At 61.1% G+C, this 25,104-nt stretch overlaps 1 protein-coding gene across 1 annotated transcript; it reads left to right on the forward strand.

Moving 5' to 3' along the window:
- Nucleotides 1–3,155: 3,155 nt before the first annotated feature.
- EIF4H (eukaryotic translation initiation factor 4H) lies at nt 3,156–20,560 on the forward strand. The gene is made up of 6 exons (XM_055136592.1): nt 3,156–3,312; nt 16,368–16,555; nt 16,868–16,932; nt 17,015–17,111; nt 18,807–18,944; nt 19,033–20,560. The coding sequence occupies exons 1-6, from the start codon at nt 3,254–3,256 to the stop codon at nt 19,170–19,172; spliced, it is 687 nt and encodes a 228-aa protein (XP_054992567.1). The 5' UTR covers nt 3,156–3,253; the 3' UTR covers nt 19,173–20,560.
- The last annotated feature ends 4,544 nt before the right edge of the window (nt 20,561–25,104 follow it).

Raw genomic sequence — 25,104 nt, forward strand, 5'->3', positions numbered from 1 at the left:
GTCTGGCCCACAGAGCCCAGCTGAGTTTTGCTGGACAGGGCCTTGGGTCCCTGAGCTCTCCTTAGGGACACCCCAACCCCACACACACACTGCCTTTGGGTCCAAGGAGCACCTGGAGGCCTCGGCTGCCAGGAGAATCAGGCCTTACATGAGGCTGCGCGGGTTCAATCCCCGCCACCCCATATGCTCCTCCGAGCCCTTCGAAGAGTGCTCCCTGAATGCAGAGCTGGGACCCAGCCCTGAGCACCACTGGGTGTGGCCCCAAGCCCCCCCCCACACCTCCTCCCAGCAAACAAAAAAGTTGAAAGTCAGGAGGAAAGTAAACTTTTTTTTTTTTTTTCCTATCTGACTCCAATATTTTTCCAGGTTTTTTTCTTCACCTGTTTCTGTTTGGTTTGGAGTGACACTGGCAGTGCTCAGGGATCAGGCGGGATCTTGATCACGCGACGGGCTGGCTGTGTGCCTCCAGCCCTGGACCGTCTCTGGCCTGCTCTTAGTTCTCACGGAGGCAGCTGGCATTTTAGGACAACCGTTTTTGTTATGTTGGTTGGTTTTACCTTTTGGTGTAGAGGATCAAGGCCAGGGCACTAAGGCTCTATGGCCAAACCAACCCCTCACCACCCAGAGTGGCTGTGCCCTAGGCTTCACTGGCAAAGTGACACCCCACCCTGCCAGGGGCTACTGCGTAGCACTGTAGCACTGTCATCCTGTTGTTCATCAATTGGTTCCAGCGGGCACCAGCAACGTCTCCATTGTGAGACTTGTTACTGTTTTTGGCATATCGAATACACCACAGGGAGCTTGCCAGGCTCTGCCATCTGGGCGAGACACTCTCAGTAGCTTGCCAGGCACTCCGAGACAAACGAAGGAATCAAACCCGGGTTGGCCTCGTGCAAGGCGAACACCCTACAATCAAAACTTCAGCAAGGAACAGTTTGGGTCAGGCAGGACGAGTGTTGGGGAAAGGCCCGGGAGTGAGGAAAACAACCAGAGAGGCTGTTCCTATTTCCATGGAGCAGACGCCAAAAGATGGGCAGGGAGGGGCCAGCACCCCTGCAGGGCCTGGGGGGGCGGGGCCAGGCGAGGTTTCCCCTCTGACCTAGCAAGACAGGGGGCACTGGAGCAGAGCCGGCTAAGGAGTAACGGCTAAGGAGTAACGTATACTGGATGAGCCCCCAGCACTGCGCCTCTCCACCTAGAACAACAAAGAGATGCCGAGAGGCAACAGAGCGCCCGGGGGAAGGAGCTGGATGGTCCTTGGAGCAATGCTAGGAAGGATCCTTGAGCACAGAGCCAGGAGTAACCCCTGAACAACCCTGGGTGTGGCCCCCAAACAAGACAGAATAGAGACGGACAGAGAGTCATTTGCTAGAGGTCACACTCCAGAGGTGGAGTCCGAGGCCCCGGTCTTGGGGGGTCTGTAGCGGGTTTATTACTGTAGATCCAAGGAAAGAAACGGGAAACAAAATGTCTTCTGCTGTCGCCCCAATGACTTGATGAAGGGTGGTATGTATACACAATAAATCACTTTTTTAGGGGGTGGAGACATGCCCAGGGATCACTCCTGGAGGGGGGCTCGGGCACCATATGGGGTGCTGGGGATGGGGGCAGCTGTCTGCAGGGCAAGTGCCCTACCCGCTGGCTTCGGCCCTGGCCCCAGGTTCCTCTTCTACAGAGAAAGAACAGGAGTGCCTGAAGAAGGGAAAAATGAACCAGGAGGAATTTAGTGGACTTAAGAGTAGACAAAGATGGGCTGGAGCAATAGCACAGTGGTAGGGCCCCGACCCAGGTTCTATTCCCAGCATCCCATATGGTCCCCCAAGCATCACCAGGAGTAATTCCTGAGTACAGAGCCAGGAGTGACCCCTGTGTATTGCCAGGTGTGAGCCCCCGCCCCACAGAAAAAAGCAAAAAAAAAAAAAAGGGTGGACAAAGAGATTCAGTAAAGGAACTTACAGAAGGAAATAATGAAAACAAACCAGAGGGCGGAGGGTCTGACGGGTGGATTGGGTATTTATTTTTTGGTTTGTGGCCCACCCCCAGCCACTTAGGGGTCACTCCTGTCTCTGTGCTCAGGAATGACTCCCCAGGGTGCTTGGGGCAACCTATGCTATGCCACGGAGAGCTGGGTCCCCCCAAAAAGGGCGAACCTACCTGCTGTAGTATCTCTCGGGCACCTCATCTCTACTTTTTATTTATTTTGGGGCCACACTCAGCGATGCTGGGTTTACTCTTGGGCCCAAGCGGTGTGCCCCGCCCGAGTCCTGTGGCTCCACCGCGTCGGGCGCCCCGCGCGCAGTCCCACGCCACACTCCGCTGAGACGCGTCCCATTCCAGACCCACGCTTCTCGGGACTCTCTTCCCGCCTAATCTCCAAGAGCGTGGAGGAACTCAAAAGCTTTTTTTAAAAAAATGTCTAGGGGGGGGGCTGGAGCGATAGCACAGCGGGTAAAGACTTTGCCTTGCACGCGGCTGACCCGGGTTCGATTCCCAGTATCCCATACGGTCCCCTGAGCTCCGCCAGGGGTAATTCCTGAGTGCAGAGCCAGGAGTAACCCCTGTGCATCGCCGGGTGTGACCCAAAAAGCAAAATATATATATATATATAATATAATGAGATAGATAGATAGTAGATAGATAGAATTTGGGGCTGGAGCGGTAGCACAGCGGGAAGGGCGTTTGCCTTGCACATGGTCGACCTGGGTTCGATTCCCAGCATCCCATATGGCCCCCGAGCACCGCCAGGAGTGATTCCTGAGTGCATGAGCCCGGAGTGCCTCTTGAGCATCGCCAGATGTGACCCCCAAAACAACAACAACAAAAAAAACAAAAAAATGTCCGCGGCTGCTGCAGCCTGGGTCGGAGCCGCCCCCGCCCCGACACCTACAACCCCCACCCCTCACCCCGCGCCGGTTCCAGGCAGCCCGGGCCCGCCGCCGCCGCCTCCCCGAACGCCGCCCACCCCCCAGCGGGGCTGCGGGGCCGCGGGCGGCGCGGGCGGGGCGGGCGGGGCGGCGGCGCGGCCCGGCCAGCACACAATGGGCGGCCGCGCGGCCCGCGCCCCCCGCGCCGCGCACCACGTGGCCGCGCGCGCCGCCGCAGCTGCCCCGGCGGCCAGGCCGGGCGCGCGCACGCGCCGGCGTGCGTGCGGCTGCGATCAGGCGGCGCGGCGGGCAGCCCCGCGGCGGGCGGGGCGCTAGACCGCGGGGTCCTTCCGCGCTCGCCCTGCTTCCTCTCGGAGCGGACACGGCAAATGGCGGACTTCGATACCTACGACGACCGGGCCTACAGCAGCTTCGGCGGCGGCAGGGGGTGAGGCGGCGGGCGCGGGCGGGCGCGGGCGCGGGCCGGGGGGCGCCGCGGGGGGCCGCGGGGGCCGCGCCGGGAGCGCCGCCGCCCGGCCCGAGCGCCGCGGCCTGGACATGGCGCGCCGGGCGGGGGGCGGCGGTTACGGGCCCGCGCCCAGCCGGACCCGGACCCCAGACCCGAGGCCCGGGCCCCGACCCCGGACCCCGACCCCGGACCCCGAGCCCCAGACCCGCGGCCTGGACCCCAGACCCAGACCCAAACCCCCAGACCCACGGCCTAGACCCATACCCAGACCCGCGGCCTAGACCCCAGACCCAGACCCGAGACCCGGACCCGAACCCGAACCCCGACCCCAGACTCGCGGCCCAGACCCCGATCCCGGACCCAGACGCCAGACCCGGAGCCCGGACCCCAAATCCGAGGCCCAGACCCCGACCTCGGACCCAGACTCGAGGCGCCCAAGACCCAGACCCCAGACCCCGGCCCCCGGCCCCGAGGCCGCGGTTACGTGGGAGGCCGCGGTTGGGCGGCAGGAGCCCGGCCCGGCCCACGCGGGCGGAGGGGCGCGGCGCGGCGGGGGGCGGCCCGGCCGGGCCCCGTTCCCGGGTTTGCGCCCCTTTGTGGGGCGCCGCGCTGACAGGTGCGCCGAGCGGGGGCCCGGGGGGCCGCGCCGCGCCGCCCGCCCCGCGCGCGGTGACCTCGCGGGCGTCCCGGGGCCGCGCGCCGCTGTCAAGGGCACGCACGGCCTTTTGTGCGCGTCTCCGGGGGAGCGCGGGGGGCCCGCGGCGCGCCCGCACAATGGCACGCGGGCCGGGGGCCTCCCCGGGCTGGAACAAAGGCTGCTCGGGGTGCAGGCGGGTCCCCCCCATCCTCGCCGACTCCCGGCCGCGGAAGTGGGGAGGGGTGGAGCCACGGTGGCTTCCAAAAAAATATATATATATATATTTTATTTGCTAGTAAAAAAACAAAGGGATGGGTGTGGGGCGCAGTGCTCCTGCCTTTGGGGTAGGGTTTGCACCTCAATTTTGTGCCTGAATGGCGCCCTGAAGCCTATAAATGCCGAGGGTGGAGGGCGCCGTTTCTTTTTTTCCCCCACGGGGCTTGGTTCCCGCGTGCTCGGGTGGGTGGGAGGGCGGCCATGCGGCGTGCTGGGCTCGCCCTTCCCCGACCTGGGCTTTCTCTTTTGTGCGGGTATTTTTGGGCTCTGGGCCCCACCCGGCAGTGCTCAGGGCTTATTCCTGGCTCTGCGGTCAGGGATGGGTCCTGGCGGGCACGGGGTGCCGGCGTAGGGACTCGCACCCGGGTCCACTGCTCCGGCCCCAGAACCTGGGCTGTGCTCCCCCCCACTCCCCCCTCCAAGACTGTTACTGACACGTTTTCCGGCCCTGCTGGTGGCTGGAAGTGTGGAGACTTCGCGTGAATCACCCGTCCTCGGTGCCGAGCGTGCCAGATGCCCCGGTCTGCCGGCCCGTCTCCGGAAACAGACCCGCGGGGAGAAGGGCACCCTCCTGCCCTGCCCTGCGCCCTAGCGCCGTCTCGCCCACCCCCCTGGCCCTGGGAATTTCCTCTAGAGAGCTTGCTGTGAAGGAAGGTACAGGGGAGGTTCCCGGCGCCCATTCCTAAAGGCAGTTGGAAAAAATCCGGGGGCGGGGTGGGATTTGTGTATTGGTGGGGAGCCCTGTCTGGTCTTGCCCTCGGGAGGCCCGCCCGGGGGACCCAGCTGGTCTCTGCCGAGTTAGGGCAGCTAAGTTTGCCTCAATTGCCTCAAATTTTGCCAGGCGGTCACACAATTGACCAGCAGTTCCCTGTTTACTAAGTTCAGGTGGGCCTGAGTTATGGTCACATTAGTGAATGCCTGAAGAGTCTGCCTGTGGCAAGTCAGTTGTGTGTTACCTTTTTTTTTTTTAATTCTTTTTAAAATTTGTTTTTATTTGGGGGCCACACCCAGACACACATAGACACACATGATTCCCTGTGTTGGTCGGGTGTTGGAGACTGTCCTGACACCTCCCTGGTGGTTCCAGGTGAAAGGGACAGCAAGTGACATTTTATAGTCATCGTTTGAAAACTTGGGGAGTGGGATTTGGGGTCAACCCGGTGATTCTCGGGGTCACCCTGGCTCTGCCTTCGGGAAGTCCCTCCTGGCAGTGCTCAGCTGCGTGTGAGGCGCCTCCTGCTATACTCTCTGGCCCCTGAGGTCGTGGTTTTGGTAGTGAAACAGGGTCCTCGTGCATGTGACTTGTGACCACTGGCGAAGTTGTCTTGCAGAGGTGGCAGTGGGCTGGCTTTGCCAAGTGAGTGCCAGCCACCATTGCTGCCCTGGAAGCCAGTCAGAACAGAATCCCCCGTCCAGATCTTGAATGTACTTCCTCGGCAGATTCCTCAGTTACCTTGGAGGTTTCTCCGTAGCCATTGGCAGTGAAATGGGGAGTGATGCGGCTTTTAGATTTCCTCATGGCATGCAGGGCCTGGGCCCGGTCCCGGTCGCCTCTCCTGCGGGAGTGCTTCCCCCAGCCCGCGGGCCTGCAGGTAGGTTGGAGGCGGGAGGGTGCTAGGAGCCGGGCCCTGGCAGAGATTGCTAAGCTGCACGTTCAGATGTTCTGTGTTCTGACCGAAAGCTCGGCAGCTCTGCCAAATTCTTACACTCTCTTTATGGCCTAGACAGCTGGGGAAGGAGAGCGCGCTGAGAAGCAGTAGTGCCGTGGCCGGTCTTGAACCCTGCTACCTCTCCACGGCAGCCCATGCGCCTGAATCGCCACCTCGGATCTCGGCTTTCCCGAGAGTGCTCTGGGGGCTGTGAAATCCAGCCCCACAGTGCTCAGGCCGATCTGCCATGGTTTGGAGCAAAGCCCCTTATCTTTGGAGATGGAGAGAGCTCGGGTCAGAACACGGGGGTGCCCTAGGGCCCAGTGCCCAGCATTTCAACCACAGCATGCAGGTCTCTGACTCCCCGCCTCCAGAGCCTGGGCGTATGGCCCTGGTGGTCTCCAGCATCCCCGGGGGTGACTGTGCCAGTGCAAGGACCCTTCATTGAGCCCACCAGCCATGTAGTGGCCCCTAGGAACTGCTTGGAAGCCATCCCCGTTAAAAGACAGAACCCCCTTTTTACAGGGTTACTGCAAGTACTGGGGTGCTTGTGCGGCTAAAGTAGTTCCCTGGGGCTAGTAGGAGACTGCTGAGTAATCCGAAGTAAATTGTTGGTGGTTTTATTTTTGTTTTTGGCTTTTTGGGTCTGCCGCTTGTAAGGCAAATGCTCTCTCCACTATACTATCACTCTGGCTCCTAGAAACTGAATTTTTGAAGTGTCATGTTTCTGCATGAAGTAAAACTTGAGTATTCTGGGAAGACCTTGGACTGTGCAAAGTCTTCGAGAAGCAGCGTGTAGGAAGGAGGCTATCAGGGTGGTGTCTGTTCAGACTCCATCTTCCAGCGTCCACCCTGCTGGACCAAGGAAGCAGAGTTGGGCGGACGCCTGGGCCCGCCTCCTGGGCAGGGACGGATTTCATCATTTGTGTCCCTGGTTAGACCTGTGTCCTTGCGTCACTAGAGAGAAGGGCTGTCGTTGTGTATGTTGGCAGTAGCTTACCCGCTGTCACCAATCTTGGTGCTCTTTTGGGGGAACCGCTATGGTGCCCTGGATCGACCAGGGTCAGCCTTAAGCAAGGGGGCGCCTTCCCCCTCCCCCCTGTCCTGTCAGGGCCCCAGATCCTCCCCCAGCCTTTGAATGCCTTTGCCCTTCCTGTATTGTGCTTCTGTTTGCTTTTGGTTTGAGGCCACACCCCGAGGTGCCTGGGGCTTACTCCTGGCTCTGTGCTCAGGGATCACTTCTGGCAGGGCTTGGATCCTTATAGTGCCAAGGGTTGAACTCAGGGCTCTTTCTCCTCTCACGTTTTATTTTGTTTTGGGAGCAACACCTGGCAGAACTCAGGGCTTAACTCCTGGTTCGCATTCAGGGATCACTCTCGGCGTTGCTTGTGTGGCCCTTTGGGGTGCTGGGGATCAAACCTGGGCAGGCCACGTGCATGGGCAAGCGCCTTACCTGCTGTCATATCACACAGGCCCCTTTAAATTTTTTTTTTTTAATTTTTGAATATAAGGTCACCGTGGTTCTCTGTGATCATTCTGGCAGTGTTCGGGGTTGGTCCTGGGTCCTTTGAGCTAGCTGGTCCAGACCCCATGTTCTGTGTTTATAATGACCCTTTTATGAAAGGGAAGTTTTTTAACAATGTACCCGTGCCAGGCCCTTTAGAAATGCTCTGTCCCTCAGACTGTGCTTCCTGTCCACACATATGATACAGTAGCAGTCCTGTTTACTAATACGTTACTCCCCAGGGGCTGGCACCAGGATCTGGGCTCGGATCCCCAGTGGGCCCAGGCAGCAGTGGGTCTCCTGGCCCGGCATTGGCACACAGCGCAGGGAGTGGCCCCTGAGCTCCTTGGCAGACCCCACTTCCAAATTGGGGGTAAGGGGGTCTCGCTCCTGATGGTGCCAAAGGTTGAGCCCAGCTTTCCTGCCCACAGAACCTGCACACCAGCCCTTTGAGGAATCCTGGGTTCCCCACACCTGATCCCCCAAAAAAGAATTTCAAATTTTAATTAATTTTTTTTTCTTTTTGGGTCACACCTGGCAGTGCACAGGGGTTACTCCTGGCTCTGCCCTCAGGAATTAGCCCTGGCAGTGCTCGGGAGACCATATGAAATGCTGGGAATCGAACCCAGGTTGGCTGCGTGCAAGGCAAACACCCTACCCATTGTGCTATCGCTCCAGCCCCTGAATTTTAAATTTTAAAAAGAACGTTGGGGGCCACAGAGATAGCACAGTGGGTAATGTGCTCGCCTTGCATGTGGCTGACCCATTCAGTCCCTGAGCTCAGGGCTAGGGATAAGTTCCAAGCACCTCTGGGTTTGGCCCTTAAATCAGAAAAAATATATATATATATAATTGCTCATTTTTTGCTTGAGTGTGAGGTGGGTTCCCCCCACCTTGCTTTTTGGGTCACACCTAGCAATGATCAGGGGTTATTCCTGGCTTTGCACTCAGAAATTACTCTTGGTGATGCTGGGGGACCATATGGGATGCTGGGGATTGAACCTGGGTCGGCTGTGTGCAAGGCAAATGCCCTAATCCCTATACTATCACTCTGGCCCTGAGCCAGAATTTGTTTTTTCAAGCTTGGCAACAAGAACTTTATATCCCTTGAAGAGAGGCTTCCTTTACTTTCCAGAAGGGCCTGCCTGGGCCCGTGAGATAGTGCAGCAAGGAGGGCACTTGCCTTGCACGTGACCACCCAAGGCTTGATCCAGCACCCCGTGAGTCCCAGCAGGAGTGACCCATGCTTGCAGAGGCAGGGTGTGGCAGGACCCACCCTCCACCCCAATTAAAAATGCCCGTGAACAGAAGCACTGGCTCAGCTTATGACTGTCACGGGAGCCTTTCCTGGTGACAGTCATTTGGCTCTGCCCGAACAGGACTTGCTCCTGGCTCTGTGCTTAGGAATCTCTCTCAGCGGGCTCCAGGGACCATATGGGGAGCTGGGGTCCAGCCGGGACTGGCCAGACCTGGCAGCAGGGATTGTTCTGGATTGGTGGGAGCTAGTGTTCCTCTCCCCACGGCGTTTACTGCAGGGTTTATGGGCCCAGCCTTGTGCGCTTGGGGGGTCGGGCTGGGCTGCAGGCACTGCCCGTGGGCCCCCCTCCAGCTCCGTGGCTATCTCCCGCCAAGAGAGGAGGTCAGGTCCAGAGCCCCGGCGAGCAGGGCTGTTAATGGGTGAAAGCAGAGGGAGTGCTTCCTGGGCTGTCTGGAAATAGAATTACAGTTTTCTCTAACTTGTGCTCTACCTAACACTTAAAATGAAGCAGGGGCTAGGGAGATTAGGACAGGATTCAGTGCCAGTCTTGCCTGGGGCTGAGCCTGGTTTAACCCTGGGTACCCTGTGTGACCCCATCTACAACCCCAAGCATTGCCAAGAGCAACCCCTGACCCTCGCCAGGCTCTGGTGTTGTGTATGTTCAAGTAGATGTCATAAAAGCTGTCACTTTAGTCTTCTGGACACATGGCCCCATGGCACTAATGTCGGCATGGTTCCAGTTCACTAATCACTGTTGTACACACACACACACACACACACACACACACACACACACACACATGAGACTACCTGGGACAGGAAGTGACTAGTGGGGCTCTGAGGCCGCTGGCCGGGGCTGTGACTCAGTGGCCGAGCACCTCCAGTTCATTCCCTGGACAGCACAGAGACAGTATGGCTGTGGCACGTCACAGCGTCATGTCATGAGCCACTGTGGCATTCGCCGGCGAGCTGATGGAGTTTGGAAGTACGCCTTGTGTGCACGTGCTGGTGGCCCTTGTACGTGCCAGAAGGATAGATTCCTGCTCTTTTTTCTCGCTAGTATTTATGGCGGGTGTGGGGCAGGACCGGCCGCACCTGGCAGTGCTCGCTCACTCCTGGCAGTGCTCGCTCGCTCATGCAAGGTGAGACCTGAGCCCGTGTACTCGGCCTGAAGCTAGACTTCAGTGGTGGCCGCTGATCGTTTGTGGTTATTGAGTGGAATTTTGTGTGTGTAAAGCAAAAAAAAATTTTTTTCTGAAAGAAATTTAGAGGAAAGATTGGAAGGAATGTGTTTTCAAGAGACAGCCTGAACTTCTTCAGCGTGGAAAAGCGAACTTGTAATTGTTTCACCCCTTCCCTTGTGTGTGCTGGTGTGTTGGGGTGATGGGCGTCACATGCTGGGTGCTCACTGCTGGGGCCACATCTCCTGGCCACAGACCCTGCGTGCCTTTTTTTTTTTTTTCTAGTTTTTGGGTCACGCCCAGGGGTCCCCAGGGGTTACTCCTGGCGGTGCTCAGGGGACTGGGCTCGACTTCCATGCCGGCGTGAGCAGGGCCAGCGCCCTCCCCACTGGCCTGTGGCTCCAGCCCCTCGGTGCTTGTGGGACACTCCTTTGTGGTGCTCGCACACGCCCGGCTGTGGTGAGGCTGGACATCGCCCGAGGGTGCAGGGCTGGCAGACGGTGGGGTTGCCAGGCTCACACTCGTGCGCGTGGGCCCGGGGACAGGAACTTGGGCCGTGGCTTTGCCATTCGGCTCTCTGGGCCACAGCTCAAGTTCTGGACCTAAACGCAGGCTGTAATTGTGCAGTTGTCGGTTCCTTGTGGGCCCTCTGTGTTCGGCTGTGTGCACACGGCCGGCCTGGGTTTGAATCCAGCATTGTGCATGGTCCCCGAGCACTGCTGTACATGCTATCCCTGTGGGAGGCCCGGTCCATCCCCTACACCTCCTGCCCCCTATGTGGCACGCTGGGCGTGGCCCCCAAACAGAGGTGTTTTATTGTCTAAAAACGAAAGTGCTGCCCCGGGGCTCTGGCTGGGGGAGGCTGAGCCGTTCCTCACAGTAATGGGACCCAGGGTTGCGCGATGGCGCGGGCCTTCGTGTCGGGACACGGGCTCTGCGTGCACCGGGCCCACAGCCCCTCCGCCCGTGCCCCGCACAGACAGACCTGCCGCCTTCCTGTGCTGTTCCCAGCCACGCCGGGAGGGGCCGCTGTCTCCAGAAGCCACCCCAGCCCCTGCCCCAGGAGCAGCTCTGCACCCGCAGGGACAGACGGGCTGGAGATACAGCACAGCGGGCAGCGGGCCTTGCGTGTGTCTGACTCGGCTTCGATTCCAGGCATCACACAGGCCCCCCTGAGCATTCCTGAGTGTGCCCCCAAAAAAAAAAAACCTCCCAGAAAACTAGGGGTACTCCCACACAGTGCTCATGAAGTGGGTTCCAATGGTGGGTTCTCAGGTGCCCCATTGCCCCATTCAAAAGGAGGCTTGAACCTCTTCCTGCTGCCTTCCGACCCCAGAGTTAAGGGCGGCTCCCAGACCCCCTGGGTGGGCGGGCGGAAGCACCACTCCGGAGCATGCCATTCTGGTTTTTTCTTTGCTTTTGTTTTTGGGGCCACACCCGGTGGTGCTCCTGGCTCTGCACTTGGGGATCACTCCTGGTGATGCTCAGGGGCCATACGGGGTGCTGGGGATCGAACCCAGGTTGGCCGTGTGTAAGGTGAACGCCCTCCCAGTGGCCCTGAAACGGTGAACCGTGCTGTAGGAAGTGATGCGACACAGCCTTGCCACCCCCACCCACTGCCGGGGCTCGGGCAGAACTGCCAGGTGTTTGCCGTCCACAGGGAGCCCTCGGCCACCCTCCCCCACTGTAGATGCCAGTAAAACACCATGTCTGCATGGGTGTTCGGGTGTCACCAGAGTGCTCAGGGTGACTCCTGGATCATATCTGCATGGGTCAGCCGTGTGCACTCAAGGCGGGGGCCTTGTTTGGTGCCTGTTGGGGCTCGCTCCTGCCCAGCTTGCTGCGGCTCCTGTTATTGTGGCTATTTGGGGGGTCTTAGGCTGTCCTGCCCTGTGCTGACTTTGGCCCGAGGGCTCTGGCTTGCAAAGACAGTAACCACGGAAAGTATTTAACCCACGGGGCTGGGCTGGCTGGGGGAGTGCCGGGGCTTGAGCTGGGGTCGGCAGCTTGCAGACCCCTGTTTGGATCCCTCAGCTGTCACGGTGCCGCCACCCCCCCCCCCCCCCCCCCCCCGCAGCAGCTTCTCACTCGCACACTTCGTTCGAGACAGGAGGGCTGGAGCCTCCTGCTGGGGCCCCTTGTCCACGGCTCCCTTCCGACTTTGGCTCCGGGGACTGCTGTGACCGAGCATCTGTGTGTTTCCCACGGGTCACGTGTGCTCCCTCCCCCTCCGCGGGCCCTGACCCTGCGTCCTCGCCCTGCAGAATTCACACGCAGCGCCAGGCGGATGGGTACAGTTCCTGGGGCAGGAGAGCTTGTCTTGATCTCCGCACCCCGAAGGGTCCCCTGAGCACTGAGCCAGGAGCCAGCCCTGAGCACCGCCTTGGCAGTGGGAGTCATGCCGTCCTCACGTAGCTGACAGGCCCAAGGCCTCCTCCCCTGGTGAGCCCCAGCTACTGAAATAGCTGCAGGCAGGAAGGAGGGGCCGGCAAGGCTCCCGCGGCTCAGAGCTGTGACAGCAGCATCCTCAGAGCAGGAGACCCCTCCGGACCCTGCCCCGCCTGCCTCAGTCTCCTGGAGGCCTGTGTTCGAGCACAGACCCCCAGTGAGACGGAGCCCGAGGGAACTGTGGGGCATCAGGCCCCTGGATCCAGAGTGCTTGGCTTGTTTTTGAAACATGGCCCGTGGCGTGTAGCAGTTTAGCTGACCCGGAAGAGGAAAAAGGGCCCCAGGTAAAATCTCAGTCTGAGGCAGGTAATTAATTATGCATTAGTTATTAGTTATCAGTTCAGTGGCTTATTGATTTCCCGCCTTATTTTTGGGACCCGGGACCTCACTCGTGCAGGGCAGGCCTGTGTGCTGAGGCCCGCAGGCTCCTGATTCTGCCCAGCGGGCGGCTCTGGGTGCGTTCTGTTTGGCCACCTCGGGGTACATTTGCAGGGGGTGCTGCGTCTTTTTCCCCCCACTGAGAAAGGCTGTGGTGGGTCAGCAGAGTCTGGGGCCTCTGCTCTAATAGGTAGCGCAGGAGGTGTTTGTGGAGTCAGAAGGCAGGCAGGCCCGCCTGTTGCCCCCACACCTTCATTTGTTATGCCTGCGTTGGGGGGCGGGGTGGGGGCTGATGCTGGTTACTTCACTTTTACTCTTAAAGACATGGGGGGGGGGTAGTCGGGGGAAGCGAGGGCTTGCTGTGTGCACTCCTGACTTGGTAAGTTCCCTGCGGTGCCGGCCAGCAGCCCTGTGGGTGGAACTGGGTGGGTTCAGCAGGGCTGCCCGAGCTCCTGTGAAGTGCCTTGGCCTCTTGGTGTTGCTCTGGGTATTTCAAGAGTGTTTTATTTATTTTTGCTTTTTGGGTCACACCTGGCAATGCACAGGACTGACTCCTGGTGGTGCTCGGGGACCATACGGGATGCTGGGAATCGAACCTGGGTTGGTGGAGTGCAAGGCAAACGCCCTCCCCGCTGTGCTATCGCTCTAGCCCCGAGAGTGTTTAAGATCTGCAGTTTCTGATGCACCAGGAATCTAATAACAGAAACAGTAGCACCCCTCCAGGAATGACTTCAGTCCTGGGTTTTTCTTTTATTGTTTTGTATTAAATCACCTCTAGATAAATAGTTACAACGTTGCCCGTGATTGGGTCTCAGTCACACCGTGTTCCAGCATCCCGGAGTCCTGGGCTTCCTTTCCGGCCTCATCTCCCTGGGTGGGTCTAGTGCCAGCCCATGCTCTGTGCTCCCCTCTGCCCCAGCCCCCCCCCGAGTGAGGAGGTCTGTGTTTGTGTGTGTGCATCCCTGCCACACTCGCTCTGCGGTGCCTGGTCCTGACGGTCCGCCCTGGAGAAAGCTGCCCTGCCTCCTGCCCGCTGGCACTGCGGTCCCTTTGCTTCTTTCCGGAAGCTGGGCCCAGCCTCCCCAGCTGAGTCATCTCCCCGGAGACGCGGCCTTAGGTTGGCGCCCTCTGGTCCTGAGGCGGGAGAGGCTCAGGTTAGCTCGATGGGCTGTGCCACAGGGTCTTCTAGAACTGACGCCATGGCTCTAAGTGGTGGCCCTGCTCGGCCCCGACACTCCTGGTCTAGTGGGGCCACACCATGCTGTGCCCTGGGATTGTTCCTGACTGCTTAGAAGGGACACACACCTTACGTGGTGCCAGGGATTAAAATTTGGGCCCCCTGGCATGCAAGTACAAACCTTTTTTTTTTTTCTCAGTTTTTTGCTTTTTGGGCCACACCCAGCAATGCTCAGGGGTTACTCCAGGCTCTGCATCAGGAATTACTCCTGGCGGTGCTCGGAGGACCATATGGGATGCTGGGACTTGAACCCAGGTCAGCCACGTGCATTTGTTTTGTCTTTTTGGGTCACACCTGGCAATACTGGTTACTCCTGGCTCTGCACTCAGGAGTTACTCCTGGTGGGCTCCAGGGACCATATGGGATGCCGGGGATCGAATCCGGGTCTCGAATCCAGGTGGGCCGCATGCAAGGCTAAATGCCCTCCCCACTGCCTTGTCGCTCCAGCCCTTAGCATTTTTACTGTCAGCGTTAGGCCCACACTCACCTGCTCAGGGATCTGTCTGGCCCTGCTCAGAGCAGGGGTTGCCCTGCACTCGGCAAGTGCCTGCTCGCGCCAACCCCTTATCCATCTTAAGCCTACTCAGGGGAAGATCTGACAGAAGGCCTTGCTAGCGGCTGGGTTCCCTGGGTCGCCTCGGGAAGCAGTGCTCGAGGCCAGTAGCCACAGGCGGTAGTGCTGGGAAGGGGTGTGGCCGCGGGCCCACCTGCATCTGCCTGGGCACTGGGGTGGGCGCTGCTTCCCCGGGCCTCCGGTTCCCGTTTCTGGGCGGGCCCGAAAGGCTGCAGTAAGAGCCGCTGCAGAGGGGGTGGGAAAGCAGCTCAGGACCTGGAAATGCTCCTGCGGGCGGCCTCCTGCTTCAGCAGCCCCTCGATGCCCTGCCGCTCTGCCACGCACCCCACTGGTGCTGGGGGCACCGGAAATCCGGGGCCTTTCTTTCCCCTTCAGAGAAGGCCGGGTCTCTGCGGCGTGCTCGGGGCATGGCAGGGTGGCCCTCCCCCCGCCCGCCTGACTCCTGCTTGGCTCTGGGGTTCTGGGCTTGACTGCTCCTCCTGCCGCCAGGAGACTGGGTGAGCACTCACCACCCCACCCCGCCGCTGCCCGCCTGGGACTGTGTTCTGGGCGCATTCTTCGAGAGTCCCGTGGCTGCGCTGCTTCTGCCCAACACCGGCACGGCCTCCCGAGAGGGGTGCCCGCGGCCCCCAGAGACTTAGAGCTGTGATCAGGGTGCTGAAGGCTGGAGCACTGCTCTGGGAGCAGGAGCACCAAAAGCCGTGGCTCACCGGCCCAAGATGAGTGAATGCATCGTGTCTGGTCTGGTTGACCCGGGATGGACAGGGGCTCAGAGCAGGGACTGGACAGCAATCCACGGCCATCAGGGCTGGCTGGGCCCAGTGATGTACCGGGACTGAACCCGGACCCTGTGGATGTGAGGCACCCCCGGGCCCTGGAATGTCCCTTGTACGAGAGTAATGAGGAACCAGAGCGAGCACACAATGGGAGGACACTCACGGCTGACCCAGGTTCGATCCCCGACACCCCATAGGGTCCCCGAAGCCTGCCAGGAGTTAAGCCCTGAGCACTCCCCAAAAAGTCACTGAGCAGATCTTTGTGTGAGACCTCTCCAGTCTCTTTTGAAAGGAAAACCCTCTCCCCTCTGTCCTACAAATTTGTTTGGAAAAGGTCACTCTCCAGTCGTGGCCAGAGGGTGTCAGTGACCGCGTGTTGCCTCTCTGTCTGGACCTGTCCTGCTGGTCGGGGTCCTGTCGCTGAGGCTGGGCTGTGCGTCCCAGAGCCGGATGGGGGGGGGGGTCCTTCAGGTTTCCTTCCTCCCCACCTCCCCGCTTCCTCGCCCAGCAGTGCTCGGGGGTCACTCCCGGCAGGGCTGGGGACCGTGTGTGGTGCTGGCGTGGGGCAGGCGCCAGCCGCTCTCCTTGGGACTGCTGGGAGGGGGTTTGGTGCGGCTGCCTGAAGGACCTTCTCCCTGGTATCGTCCTTGGCCTGCAGTGGGGATGGTCTGGGGTTGTCTGGTGCTCCTGTTCCCAGAAACTGTCCTCGGGGTCTCGCCGCCTTGGATGCGCCTTCCTGACTGATTCTTTGGTCTGATTGCATGACTCCTGCCTTTATTCCCTGACACTCCTGTGGGGGTCCTGGGGGTGGGGCACAGGTAAGGTCAAGATTCAAGCGACGTTGCGCTGCCAAGTGAGGTTCCCCTATGCTCTTCCCGTGACCTGGCCGGGCCTGGGTGGGAGGCGTCAGGGCCCGCCTCGGTGGAAGGACTGTGTGCGGGCACTGGCACTTGCCATCCCTGGGAATCCCGAGGAGAGCACGGGCCCCGCCATGCCCTGGGGTGCCTTCTGGCGTGAAGGGGGCGCTTGCCCCAGGCGGGGGCGGGGGGCTGTTGGCGTTTGCCTTCTGGAGCAGTGCGTGGCGGTGGCGGGGCCTGACCAGTCCGTCTCCCCCAGGTCCCGCGGCAGTGCTGGCGGCCATGGCTCCCGCAGCCAGAAGGAGCTGCCCACGGAGCCCCCGTACACGGCCTATGTGGGCAACCTGCCCTTCAACACGGTCCAGGGCGACATCGACGCCATCTTCAAGGACCTCAGCATCCGCAGCGTGCGGCTCGTCAGAGACAAGGACACAGACAAATTTAAAGGTGCGTGTGGGGACGCCTCCACCTGTGCTGGGGGCCCGTGAGGCCGGGAGACGGGCTGGTCACTCAGGCCCCAGGGGCCCGGGGCAGCCGGCTCACGGGCACAGTGACCCAGGACAGGCGTGGATTGATAGCTGTTGAGTATTCAGTGATCGAAACATGCACCCCAAGACTGAGCTCGGCCGCGCCGGTGTCTGGGCAGGGCCGAGTGGGGCCGGGGGCGGCGTCCTCGGGCTTCCCTGGCCAGGTGCCTGGAGAGCCCCGCACCCTGTCTCTCCCCAGAGTGCCTGAGGGGCAGGTCTGTGTCTCTTGCAGGATTCTGCTATGTAGAATTCGATGAGGTGGATTCCCTTAAGGAAGCCTTGACGTATGATGGTGCAGTAAGTATCAGCCTCAGGGGCCCGGCGGCTGGTGGCGGCCGTGCTCACCGCCCCGGCTCACGCTGTCTCTCCCCACTGCCAGCTGCTAGGCGACCGGTCACTTCGTGTGGACATTGCAGAAGGCAGGAAACAAGATAAAGGTGGCTTTGGATTCAGGAAAGGTGGACCAGACGACAGAGGTGATTGCTCGCCCCGTGCCCACCCCCCACGCAGGCCCCTGCGGGAGAACTGTTTCTGGGTCCGGAAGGTTCCCTGGGCTTCCCCACAACCCTGGGGCGTCTGCGAAGGCGGATGGTGCTGAGAGCCGGGCCGGGGTGCTGGTGTTCCTGTCGTTGCCTGTTTGGGCTGGTGCCGCCGTGCGCCGACACTCGGGAGTATCCGGTCCAGCTCCCCGCACACAGTGCCTTTGCCTCTACCCTCTGGGTTGGGTGGGGTTCCCGGGAGGACGCAGTTCCCGGTCGCTATCGCCCACCATCACTTCCCCGTGCCGTGCAGTGGCCTGGCTGGCTTGGAACCAGCACCGTCGCTGTGCGGGGTGGAGGGCGGGAAGGACCGTTCCCTCCCTGGTGGGGCTGGGGTGCAGGCGTGGCTGTGAGCCCCCTCTCCTCCCTCCCCTTCTTGCCTGCCTGCACTCAGGCTGTCTGCAGCCTGGGCTTGTTTCTTTTCCTTCTTGTTTCTTTCTTTCTTTTTTTGAATCACCCACATACTCCGTGGTTGTCCATCACAACAGGTAGCAAGTTAAAAGCAAGCCTTCTCGAGAGCCTCAGCTCTCCGCTCTTACTCTCGCTCTCTTGCTCTGGGGGCTGGGCCCCCTCCCACCCAGGGACCCGACCCTGCTTCTCCCTGGGCTCTGCCCACGCCACCTGCCTTCGGGTCCAGGCCGGGCTGGCGTGCTGGGCTGAGGGCCGTGGCAGTGTCCGTGCGGGAACAATCCATTTCCAGAACTGTTTCAGCCAAACAGGGAAGTTTGATCTGTTGACAGATGCAAGTGTCTTAAAGCCCATCACAAATGAGCTTATCTGTAAGAATAGTCTCGTCCAGGAACTCTGCTTTTATGTGTCAGCTGGGCCGGGTGGGAGCAGGCCACGCCCCACCTCACAGATGCAGGCCCTGGCGGCTGCTGCCTGGGGTTCAGGCCTTCCCAGGCCACCGGTGCCCCTTGCCGGGGACTCTACTGTGCAGGAGAAACCAGACAGGAGAGAGGACCACGGCAGGCCGCTCCTTCCCCGCGGGACGGTGGCTCTGGGGACCTGGTGTCCCTGCGGGAGGGCCGGGAGCCTTAGGCTTACTTGGCTCTCCCGTGCCCCCTTCACCCCGAGTGGTGGGGCCTCGGGCTCACCGGACACGAGCTCAGCCACTGGGCCCCCGCCCTGCCGCCCGGGTGTCCCTGGGCGGACTCCAGGGGCGAGTCAGCATCCAGGCGGCAGGTGGGCAGAGGCTGGTCCGGTGTCAGCCCAGGGTGTGCCAGGGCCACCGGGCGCGCTGCCCTCGACACCCCAGGGCTGCCCGCCCCTCTCCCCAGCCCAGGTTTCTGTTTCCAGGCCTCACCCTGTGGGCTCGGGGGCCACTCCTGACCCTGCTTGCCGGGATCACTCTTGTCAGGTCTCAGGGAACCGAACCTGGGTCTGCTGCGTGCACAAGACAGGCGCCCTCCGCGCTTCTCGGGCGTTCAGAGACTCCCCCTGCCTCCTGCCCGCTGAGATTCCAAAGGCCTCGACTCTCCGGCCCCACCCCTGGGGATCTGGGAGTGCTGGTCACCCAGCAGCCAGTGCTGGGCAGACGAAAGACCGTAAAACAAAACTCCTCTGGGGGCACGGTGCGGGCAGCCTGAGCCGGTCCCCCCACTGAGTCACTGCTGCCGCCTCCTCCTGCAGGCTTCCGGGATGACTTTCTGGGAGGCAGGGGAGGAAGCCGCCCGGGTGACCGACGAACAGGGCCTCCCATGGGCAGTCGCTTTCGAGACGGCCCCCCACTCCGGGGCTCCAACATGGACTTCAGGGAGCCCACAGAAGGTGAGGCTGGCCCTCGGGCCGGGGGGCTTGGGGCTTGGGTCCCGGGGGCCGGGTGGCCCTCCTGGACAGCTTGTGTGTCTTTCCCCAGAGGAACGAGCGCAGAGACCACGACTCCAGCTTAAACCTCGGACAGTCGCGACGCCCCTCAACCAAGTAGCCAACCCCAACTCGGCCATCTTCGGGGGGGCCCGGCCCAGAGAGGAAGTCGTCCAGAAGGAGCAAGAATGAGCTCGTGGGCGGGAGGGAGCGGGGTGCAGGGGGAGTCGAGCAAGACCACGGCCTGGCTCTCCCCGGAGCGGTGGCCCCGCGGCTGCCGGTCCTGCACCCGACCTTTGCCCTCCCTTCTTACACCGGAAACACGGCTCGTGAGTGCATGTCAGCAGTGAGCAGGTGGTTCCGGCACACCCTCGGCCTCCTGCACCCCGGTACCTGCCGTCTGCTCCCTCTCCCGCCTCTCTCCCTTTCCCCCTCCCTTCCCTCCCTCCCTCCCCCCCTCCCTCTGCCCCTGTCCTTTGTCCTCCCAGCGCCCAGAGCTTCTCTGCGGGAGAGGGTGGCCGCGGTGCAGCCTGCGGCGCCTCCCCCTGTGCTTTCCTTTCCCTGCCCCTGGGAGACCCTGGGAGACCCCGGTCGCCCCGTCTTCACCGCGCCTCCTCTGCCTGCACGCGGAGTTCTGCATTGCTGTGGCTTCCCAGAGGGCACCAGGCTGGGGTCCCGGGCTGGCGCCTCTCCACGACTGGCCGCCCTCCCGGGCCGGGTCCCTTGTTCCCAGAACAAGGAGAAGGTGTCTGTGGCCCCTGCGAGTGTCGCCCTGCCCCTTTCTGTCCTATCCCCACTGCCCTGGCAGAGGGATGGGCCGAGCAGAGTGCCCCCCACACAGGAGGGGTGGGGGGCGGGGGACGTGGCACAGTGCTCAGGCCCTTCGGCTTCTGTGTGGCCACAGGGTGCCTGGGCACCGCGTCCAGACTCGTCCTGCAGCTGCCCAGTGCTCGGGGGGCACGGCTGAGTGAGGGTGCAGACCAGGGTCTGTCGTCTGTCTGTCTGTCCCTGCGCACGCGGGGCTCTGCCCCTGCCCAGCTGGCCGGCCCCGCAGTCGGCGGGCTGGGGGCAGTGAGTGGTCGACTCCCGGCTGTGTCCCCCCTGCCAGTGGCCAGGAGGCTCGGCAGCTGCTTTTCTGAGTGACACATGGGGTGAACCGGGGCAGTGTCCTGGGGCCCTGGCAGGAGCCCAGCCCGAGGGCAGCAGGCGCGGGGGGGTGTGGTGCGGGGGTGCAGCCCCCCTCCCGCTGTCTGTCTCAAGTCCCAGCAATGTACAGAACTCCCCCTCCTCCCCCCTACCTGTCATCTCTGCTTCTGAAATTAAGAACCATTCGTGTAACACCAGTGCTTAACTTAAGAGAGACATGCATTGTGTGGTCGCGTCACCGATGCTTCAGATGACCTACTTACATCTCCAATGCGGAAAGATAAGAACAAACCAATTCATCGCCACTCTGGGCAGACTTTCCATGTAAGAATGGGATTCCAAACACTTACACATTCAGCTCTATGACAGAAAGAAATCTATGGATATGGTATTTTGTGAATGATCTTTTAAATAAAAGAAAACCTTACGTAATATTTAACGCTTGTCTGGGGTTCTTAGGCCACTCGGGACGTCCGTGTCGGCTGTCCGGGGTCGGTGTCCTTATTGCGGGGGGGCGGGGCATTGTCGCGTGCTGGGGCTCACACCCCGGGCCTGGATGCTCTGGGCGCACAGCCGCAGCAGCCAGAAACAGGTCGTCTTGTCGCTTGCCTCCATCACTGTCCTTACAGCGGTGTCTGCACAGGTGGCCACAGTGCTGCAGGTCCAGTATCGGCGAGGCCTTGAGGGTGGTGCCCGCTCCAAGGCTGTCTGCAGCCGCAGGGGACCTGGGCCTGCACAGTCTCCTCCTCAGTGGGGCAGAGCTACAGCTCTGGGCCCTGACCAGGCTCCAGACTAGGCCCGTCTGGGGACAGCCCTGGGACGTGCTCCTGGCACAGGGAGCAGCTCTGGGCCCCCTGGTGGGCTCGGGCCTTCGGGAGGCCCAGGAGGTACAGTCAGGCTGTGGCACCCTTTCCTTTGGTCGGAGAGCAGCAGGAGTAGCGAGTGGGCTCCTAGGGGGTGGCACCATGGTACGGCCCCGCGTGTGCCCCCAACCCCCGCCTGGTGAGCCAGGTGTTCCCACCCGGCCCTGTAGGATAAAGGTCGAGGGGTGGCCTGGCCCTGAGAGGGATGGATCTGGGGGCCGAGCACCAGCAGCACAGGCCAGCCAGAGCCCAGGTTTGATTCCTGAGCAACCCGATGTGGCCTTAAAATGAGGTGGGGGGGGGTGGGGGGCGGCTGGAGCGATAGCACAGCGGGGAGGGCGTTTGCCTTGCACGTCGTGGCCGACCCGGGTTCTATTCCCAGCATCGCATATGGTCCCCTGAGCACCACTAGGAGTGATCCCTGAGCAATGCCCAGTCTGACACCCCTCCCCCAAAATACACAATTTTAGGGGCTGGAGCAGGACACGAGCTCCCCGCAGTGCTGCACAGATGTAGTATGTATATATATATATACACACACATATATATGGACTGGAGCGTTTGTCTTACACACGGCCAACCCGGGTTTGATTCTTCTGTCCCTCTTGGAGAGCCCGGCAAACTACCGAGGGTATCCCGCCCACACACCAGAACCTTGCAAACTACCCGTGGCCTATTTGATATGCCAAAAACAAGTCTCACAACGGAGACATTACTGGTGCCCGCTCAAACAGATGAACAACGGACAACAGTAATATATATATTACTGTATATATATATATATATATATATATATATACACACACACACACATATATGTATGTATATGTATGTTTATATGCTCACTGGGGCTTTTTGGTTTGGGCCTTTGGGGTCACACCCAGCGATGCTCAGGGCTTCCTGGTTCTGCACTCAGGAATCACGAATCACTCCTGGTGGTGCCCAGGGGACCGTATGGGAAGCCTCATGCAAGGCAGACCCCCTCCCTGCTGCTCTCTCTCCAGCCCACTCACCAGAATTTGAATCTCCATGTAAAGGAGAAGACTCCATGTAAAGGAGTTAGAACTAAAAGAATCCCTGCCTGTCAGCAGGAGAATACTGCCGGAAGGGGGTCCTCAGGGCTGGGGCCAGCCTCCTTAGCTGAGTTGATGTTAGAGGAACAAGGCTATTTTAGGGCCAGAGCAGTAATGCAGTGGGTATGACGTTTGCCTTCCACATGGCCAACCGGGGTTTGAGCTCTGGCATCCTGTCTGGTCCCCTGAGCACCGCCAGGAGTAATTCCTGAGTGCAGAGCCAGGAGTGGTCTGAGCAATGCCCAGTCTGACACCCCTCCCCCAAAATACACTATTTTAGGGGCTGGAGCAGGGAGGGTCCTTCCCTTGCATGTGCCTCACCCAGGTTTGACCCCCGGCACCCTACGTGGTCCCGCAGTCTCCCTCAGGAGTGACCCCTGAGTGCGGAGCCTTGAGTCAGCCCTGAGCACTGCCAGTGTGGCCCCCCAGCCGTCGCCTCCTGATACAGCGTCGATCGATACTGCCCGCCAAGTCTAAGGCAGTGGTCTGCGTCAGTCACACACGGTGACTTCAGAACTAAGGCTCGGGGTCAGGCAGGCAGGTCAGAGCAGTGTCCCACAGGCTGCATGTACAGGGACCCTAGTACATAGGGTGTCCTGGGGGCCGCAAGCATCTCCAGGCCACGTCTCACCAGGAGTTTGCCGAGGGCGCCCAACCCCAGTAAATGGGTTAAAAGCATAATACAGCATTGGGTCTTTTACCACCTAGGAGGACGGAGCGACTACAGCAGGTACGGCCCGCGTGTGCCCTGCCTGGCCATCAGTCACCAGCGAGCTGGTTAGCCAGGTGTCCCCACGCCCGATAGCTCAGCAGGGAGGGGTTTGCTGGGGCTCCATCCCCGGTGGCCCACCCGGTCCCGAGTCCCACCAGGAGTGGTCCCCCAGCACCGCCAGCTGTGGCCGAAGGAAAAGCAGGCGGGCCCAAGAAGACAGGGATTCAGACACGGGGGTCAGAACCAGGACAGATGGGGACCCGGGGACAGGGACACGCAGTGTGTGACAGATGCCTTTGTCCGGAGTAACGCCCAGGTCGGCCTGCAGGTGGCGCCTGCAGGTAGGTCCCAGGTTGGCTCCCGGGAAGGCGGCGGTTTGTTCAAACGTGAATTTGTGGTTTGTGCGTCTGTTACGGGGCCACCCGGCAGTGCTCAGGGGTCACTCCTGGCTCTGCACTCAGGAGCAGAGTGCACTCTCCTGGCAGTCCCGGGGGACCCGACGGGATGCCCGCGATCATCGGCCACGTGCAAGACAAGTACTCTGGTTCCCAAGGGTGAGTTCTGGGTCCCGGAGGGCGCGGTGGGGACCCCGGCCCCTCGCGTGCTTGGCGGCGGGGAAACACCCAGTGCACCAGAGCGTGTTCACCTGGACGGGACAGCCTCGCCTCATGGCTGGTTTTCCGTCACAACTGAACAGTTGGTAACTCAACCTGGAGGCATCTGAGCTCCCAGGGGAGCTTCAGCGTCTGCAGCCGAAACTCGGGTTCAAGCAGGTCCTGGCTCTGGTCTCTGGGCAGGATCGAACCGCGCTGGGCCTCGGCAGGATCACGGCAGGCCCATGTGAGGGGCGGGGCGTGGACCCCGGCGCCGGGTGGGCGGGTGAGGGGCTCCCTCCTGAGCCTCCCCAAGCAAGCCGAGGGCTGGGTGGTCACTCTGCCTTCCCACCAGGGCCGGCCTGGGAGGGCCCTCAGGGGCCAGGGCAGGCAGGGAAGCCCAGCTGAGGGACACGTGTGGCCCCGGAATTGTGTCTCGTGGGGGCCAGGGGGTGTGCAAGGGCCCTGTGGTGAGCTGGCGCGGTGGCAGGAGGGGTGAGCCTGCAGTCTGCTCTCGGCCACTCCCTCGCCCGTCTTCCGAGCCAGTGGGGGTGTCCAGCCGTCCTGCTCCCAGACAGGTCCAGGGCTCGTGTCCTGCGGGCTCACGGCTCGGAGTCACAGCCCGGCACCGCCTGCCCCCGGGCCCCTCACCCCGGGGTCCCCACGCACCCCCTCTGGGACCCAGAATTCACCCTTGAGAGCCGGAGCACTTGCCTTGCACGCGGCCGATGATCGCGGGCAGCCCATCGGGCCTGCAGGAGGAATCCCTGAGTGCAGAGCCAGGAGTGACCCCTGAGCACTGCAGGGTGGCCCCGTAACAAACACAAACCATCCATGTTTGAACAGACCGCCGCCTTCCCGCCAACTGGGGCCCAATGGCGCCACCTGCAGGCCGACCTGGGCGTTACTCCGGACACGGGCGTCTCCCCGCATCTGTCACACACTGTGTGTCCCGGCCCCCTGGGCCCCTGTTCTCCGTGTCCCTGTCCCCGGGTCCCCATCCGCCCTGGTTCTGACCCCCATATCTGGGTCCCTGACCCCCCAGGTCCCCTGGGTCCCTGTTTCTGCCCTCGGGTCCCTGTCCCCATGACCCTGTCCTGTGTCTTCCCTGGGTCTGTGCCAACAGTGAGACCCGCCCCATGGCTCGGTCCCTCAGTCCCGTCTCCGCACCTCTCTCTGTCCGCGCCCGTGCCTGCCAGTCTCTCCGTGCCCCTCTCCTTTCGGGCCCAGCCTCCCTCCGCCTCTGCTCGCCTGTCTCTGTATCTGTGTCTCTCTGTCTCTGTCTCTCTGTCTCTGTCTCTCTGTGTCTGACACTCTTTCTCTGACTCTGTGTCTGTCTCTGTCTCTCTGTCTCTGTGTCTCTGGTGTCTCTCTCTGACTCTCTGTATCTGTCTCTGTGTCTCCGTCTCTGTCTTTCTGTCTGTCTCTGTCTCTCTGTCTCTCTCTGTGTCTGTCTGACACTGTCTCTTTCTCTGACTTTTTGTCTGTCTCTGTCTCTGTCTGTCTCTGTGTCTCTGGTGTCTCTCTCTGACTCTCTGTATCTGTCTCTGCGTCTCCGTCTGTCTTTCTGTCTGTCTCTCTGTGTCTCTGTCTCTCACTGTCTCCGTCTCTCTCTGTACCTCTCAGTTTCTCTCTCAGTCTCTGTTTCTGTTCCCCCTGTCCCTGTCACTCTGACCATCTGGCCCTGCCGGATGTGGGGTGCTCAGGGCGCCCGAGGCAGGAAGTGGCTGTGGGAGT

Source organism: Sorex araneus, chromosome 4 (genome assembly GCF_027595985.1).
Source record: "Sorex araneus isolate mSorAra2 chromosome 4, mSorAra2.pri, whole genome shotgun sequence".
Classification (NCBI taxonomy): Eukaryota; Metazoa; Chordata; class Mammalia; order Eulipotyphla; family Soricidae; genus Sorex; species Sorex araneus.

Excerpts from the sequence above, each read along its gene's own strand:
- EIF4H (XM_055136592.1), top strand. The coding sequence starts at position 3,254 with ATGGCGGACTTCGATACCTACGACGACCGGGCCTACAGCAGCTTCGGC. Across the intron at positions 16,933-17,014 it reads CCTTGACGTATGATGGTGCA|CTGCTAGGCGACCGGTCACT; the intron begins GTAAGTATCAGC and ends CCCCACTGCCAG. Across the intron at positions 17,112-18,806 it reads AGGTGGACCAGACGACAGAG|GCTTCCGGGATGACTTTCTG; the intron begins GTGATTGCTCGC and ends CTCCTCCTGCAG.